Source organism: Hordeum vulgare, chromosome 3H (genome assembly GCF_904849725.1).
Source record: "Hordeum vulgare subsp. vulgare chromosome 3H, MorexV3_pseudomolecules_assembly, whole genome shotgun sequence".
NCBI classification, from domain to species: domain Eukaryota; kingdom Viridiplantae; phylum Streptophyta; class Magnoliopsida; order Poales; family Poaceae; genus Hordeum; species Hordeum vulgare.
Window position 1 is genome coordinate 563632325 of NC_058520.1, and position 5485 is coordinate 563637809.

The window sequence follows — 5485 nt, forward strand, 5'->3', positions numbered from 1 at the left end:
CCCTTTTGAACAACTGACTGGACAACTCTCCAGAGGCCTGCCAAGATTATTACTACAGTATCATTCATCTCAAATGGCAGAAGCAGTGGGCAAGGTCAAGCGCAGCTAGCAACCAGTGTCAATCGATCACCGATTCACCATTCAGATAAGAAAACCCAGAAAACACCGCCCCCCAATCAAAACGCGCGCACAGATCATGCCGGGTCCTGTCTGTGTGCCAGGAATCAGGAGACACGACTTATATATGTCCTCCAGCTCTCTGTCAGACTGTCACATACCATGTACGCATGCGCATTGTTTATGAACCATTAATCAATGGTCCACTAATCGAGCCCCATTATACTAATCCGATGTGCTCATCCAGCCAAGCAAGCAGGCGCAGATAAACGAATTAATAAGCCATGGATGGAGGCTTCGGGAGCTCCACATCGCCATTGGAGTACAATAATGCAGGGCTGAGGTCACGGAGTTAGGTCAGCGACCGCTTTCGCCCCTGTGTGAATTATAAACGGAATCAGGCGCCATTAGTTTTGCTCCATCAGTGGTGCCGACTGATCCAGAGACAGCCTGGGCGATCGCCATAAACTAGTCGAGGAGTAATGCTTGCATTGGCAGCATTGCTATCGTCTTTGGAAGCATCGAGCGATCGATCGGGTCCAGTCAGGATCAGGATTTTTAAAAAAGTGCAGCGTAAGCAGATTGGAGGTTTATATTAATTTATCCAGAGTAGTGAGGATCACACCAAGGATCCATGAAGTTACGTCAATCAGAGAAGCAGCATGTAAAGAATGGGTTCGTTCTCTGCCATGCGGACGTGAACATGCCGTCTGTCACCTAGGGAAAAGGGTGCAATCATGAATCATAGCTGCGCTGCATGTATGGGCCATCATGCCAACCGGCTAATGTTTGTCTACTCACCGTTTCCTCTGCATTTTTAGACACATGTAATAATTTAGTGACAGCAAGCAGTATAGCTTAGAGAAGGAACTTATTTTCTGCCCAGCAAGAAGAAGAAGAAGGAGGAACTATTCTTTGTCAGATAAGAGAAAGAAGGAATTCAGAGCGTTGTTAACAAAACCGTGGACTTGTCCTGGAATCAACTTATCCCTGATGCTTCGATATACATCGACCTCAAGTAAAAAGCTCTCACTAGTCGGCAGTGCGTGGCAGCATCTTCTCACAGTAGGCTCGATCTTTTCTTTTCCTTCCTTCTTTTTACAGTCAACAGGTTCGATCTTTACCTGCTTTCAGCCCACAGGAGAAGCAAGGAAAGATCGGGAGAGGGGAGGGGGGCATAGATAAGCGTCTCGCGTGATCGATGTCTACCGCTGTTGCCGACGCTGAAGAATATTTCTCGGCACCCTCTGTAGCTCTCTGACCGATCCACGCCACACCCACAGGTGTCAACCAAACGGATCATGGGTTGCATATTTTCCTCTGGCATCTGGAGCAGGCACACGCGTCCCGTTCCAGCACGAAACAGCCCTCCACGGCTACATGCTACGTGCGTGCGTGCGTGCATGATTGGACGTCACGGATCCACCTGCACGTCGACCAAAGCCCCGGCGATCGTATCGCGGTGGCACCAAGAAAATCGGAGACGAAAAGAAATTCAGGAAACGAACGCGCGGTTGATGGGTCAGCACGCCATCTCTTCCGGTTCCGGCGCGCACAGGAGCAGCAGCGTGGGCGCACTTTCGTTTTCTCAGCCCATGGGCCATGGCTGTATCCGGATAGGCCTGGACGGTCTTTTCGTGCCGGTTCCCTGCCCCGGTCGACGCCCGGGGACGAACGTCCAGAGGCGGTTGATTGATGGATTTGTCTCAAAATAAAATAAAATTGATTGATGGATTGATCGATCGAGCTCGAGCGGAAAGCAACTGTACATACATAGCCCGTCTGATCGATCCAAAGCTGCAGCCTGCATGCAGTTGTTCAGCAGAATACCCTAGCATATCACTGCACCAGCCTGTTGCCTAGTCTCTTCCACCCAAAACCTAACTCACCAACCCCCAACTGTACATACATACGTACGCTTAACACGCACGCACGTAACTCGTCGTCGTCGTCTCATCATCCTCATCGTCGACCGGAGTGTCGATGGGCACGACACGACGCATCCTTATCCACCACGTCCGTCCGTCCCGCGCACACGATCGAACGAACCACCACGCCGCCGGCCGGTCCCGGGCCACGACGTGTCGCGCCGCCACGGGCCACGCGCGCGGTCCCCTTCCCGAAACGGAAGGCGCGTCCGTCCAAGCGCCCTGACGTAAGCCATGACAGAAGCGGCGCCGCCGATCGGGCCTCCACGTGTCCCGGTCAGCGCCTCCGCACCACGTGTGGGCTGCCCCTCCCCGCACCACACGTGTCGCGCCCCTCGCCTCGCCGCCCCTATAAATCCCCCCCGCCTCACCCGGAACAAGTTTCAAGCCTCCTCTCCTCCCTCCCTCCCCTAGACCAGCTCAACAGCACAAGAATTATCCAGTAGCAGCAGCAGTAGAATTCAGAGCAGCAGCAGGACTGCAGCGAGCGAGAGCTTTCGTTGGATCAAGGATCCGATCGACCGGAGATGAGCGGCGGACAGGAGCTGAATCTGCCGCCGGGCTTCCGGTTCCACCCGACGGACGAGGAGCTGGTGATGCACTACCTCTGCCGCCGCTGCGCCGGCGCGCCCATCGCCGTCCCCATCATCACCGAGATCGACCTCTACAAGTTCGACCCCTGGCAGCTCCCAAGTACGTCCTCCATCTCCTCTCTCTCTCTCATCGATCCGTCGTGACTGTTACCCACACGTTCAAACACTTGTTGGAGTTAAGCATATATATGAATTGTGATTTGTTGTGCAGAGATGGCGATGTACGGCGAGAAGGAGTGGTACTTCTTCTCCCCGCGGGACCGCAAGTACCCCAACGGGTCCAGGCCCAACAGGGCCGCCGGGTCCGGGTACTGGAAGGCGACGGGGGCCGACAAGCCCGTGGGCACCCCCAAGCCGCTGGCCATCAAGAAGGCGCTCGTCTTCTACGCCGGCAAGGCGCCCAAGGGCGAGAAGACCAACTGGATCATGCACGAGTACCGCCTCGCCGACGTCGACCGCTCCGCCCGCAAGAAGAACAGCCTCAGGGTAAGCAAACCAAGCCATCCATGCCAGCCTCGCTTCGCAGCAGTAATTCGTTTACTAGTATCTTGTAATAAATCGCCCCGTTAATTGAAATGAAATCGCCTCGTTAGATCGACGGGGGATATTTTAGTGCGATATTTCCATGATCTGCCAATTACGACGGCACGGTAGATTGTTGCTTTCGAAATAATAAATGGGCGGATAGGCGGCGCCCGTGGATCTGGGCCGCGGATGGACCAGGAGGGCCGCGCCCGGGTGCAACTTGCTCAATGATTCGCGCGGTGTGAATGCGTTCGATGCCATCAATCCATCATCCCTTTCAGTTTGAGGACCCATGACTCGTCCAGGTCCAGCCATGGGAGCCCATGCGACAGCGACGGCGACGGCGCGGACGGGAACGCCGTTGTACCGGTTGAAAGCATCGCTGCAACTGGCTGACTTGATAATGCTAAAATAATGTCCACAGCGGTCGTCATGTGTGATCTGTGATCGTTTGTCTGACATGTTTGTGGTTTTCTTTGGTGCAGTTGGATGATTGGGTGCTGTGCCGCATCTACAACAAGAAGGGCGGCATGGAGAAGCCGGCGTCCGTGGACCGGAAGCCGGTGACCATGGGCGGCTACGGGGTTGGTCCTGGGGCCATGGCGAGCTCCCCGCAGGAGCAGAAGCCCGTCATGGGGATGAACGCCAACGGCGGTGGCAGCGGCGGCGTGCAGCCGTTCCCGGACTTCGCGGCGTACTACGACCGGCCGTCCGACTCGATGCCGCGGCTGCACGCCGACTCGAGCTGCTCGGAGCAGGTGCTGTCGCCGGACTTCCCGGGCGAGCGCGGCGGCGGGGAGGTGCAGAGCCAGCCCAAGATCAGCGAGTGGGAGCGCTCATTCGCCTCCGGCGGCGACCCTGTGAACCCGGCTGCCGGCTCCATCCTCGAGCCCCACGGCGGCTTCGGCGGCGACCCGCTCCTCCAGGACATCCTCATGTACTGGGGCAAGCCGTTCTAAGCAGCAAAGAAACCGATCGATCGATCGATCGGAGCGAGTACTCCTATCCTTGGCGTTTGTGTTGGCCTTGGCCTTGGGGCGATGAAGCGGGCGAGCCGCCATTGTTGACCTGATGAAGGGGAGATAATTTAAGAAAGATATTAGACGGGAGATAAGACAAAATCAGGTGCTTGATGACGACGACTGCGAAGATTGGAAGGTGGCGGCGATGATACCGTGGGTCCCCGGGCTCTCACCAGCATGACATGACGTGCGCCAAGATGCTTCAAAGCGTTCGCCGCATTGCATCATCGGGCGGGCGGTTGTGCGCAAGCGTGTGTGTGTGTGTGTCTATATGGCCATATGGGTGTACATACATGGAGAACATGATTGATTTGGTGCAGGGGTTGCTGTTTCTTGATTGGTTAGTTGTAAGGGTTTATTGATAAGTTCATACCGGTGCTAGCAGCAGCAGCGGCCGTTGGTAGCTATAGCTATAGTCCGATGGGTAGTAGTGTAAGCCATTCATCAAATGAAACTGAATAATATTATTCTTGCCCCTCCACTTGCTGAGACGTCTCGAGAGAAATTCTAAATTCTTCGTGGCTGATTATCAGGCGAGCCGCACCAACCGTTGCTGATGCCCGAATAAAAATCGGGGGTGTAAACAGTGTTTTTTTTTTTGAGCATCTAACAGTGTTTTTCTTTTGGCAAGTATTTCCGCACTTCCAAAAGAGCACGCTTCACCGACGGTGGCTGCATGCGCTCCAGCTGTGGAGGAGATAAGCATCCGTACGGAGGAAACGTGCTCGCGCCGCGCCTTCCACGAGAGAGGGGGGAGAAAAAACGTGATGGAAATCAGCGGCGCATGCGGGCGTTGAGCGGACCTTTTAGCCTTGGACGCACGGCTCGTGTTCGTCGAGCAAAGACCATGTGCACGTACGTGTATGCGGGCGGGCGGACCCCGAGAATTCACGGCGCCGTACGTGCCCATGGACTGACCGGCAGATCGATTTCCACGTTCACACACGGGCGGATCACGTTGGAGAACCTCGTGCTTATCGCCTACGATCCGGGTCCGCCGGGCGGCGCGACGGGACGCCGTCAAGGCTCGCCCGTCCACCAGACTTCTCCCGATCAGATCAGATCACCGGACGCGAGTGCGTTTTCGTTGAAGCACGCCACTGAACTCCCGCGACAAACTATTCGGTGGCGCATGCAGGGATTCGGGAGGTAGTTCATTGTACTCCATCCGTTTTAAAATAATTGTCTCAAGTGTAATACTCCATTTGTTTTAAAATAAATGTTTCAATTTTAAACTAGCTCTAGTATAAAGTTTTATTACTAAGCTTGAGACAGTTATTTTAGGACGAATGAAGTATAA

General features: G+C 54.9%; 1 protein-coding gene across 1 annotated transcript; it reads left to right on the forward strand.

Annotated features, from left to right (window-relative positions):
• The first annotated feature begins 2420 nt into the window (after positions 1-2420).
• LOC123445115 (NAC domain-containing protein 48-like) lies at positions 2421-4666 on the forward strand. The gene is made up of 3 exons (XM_045122050.1): positions 2421-2738; positions 2850-3124; positions 3649-4666. Exons 1-3 carry the CDS (start codon positions 2573-2575, stop codon positions 4120-4122), a joined length of 915 nt encoding a protein of 304 aa, XP_044977985.1. The 5' UTR covers positions 2421-2572; the 3' UTR covers positions 4123-4666.
• Positions 4667-5485: the final 819 nt, after the last annotated feature.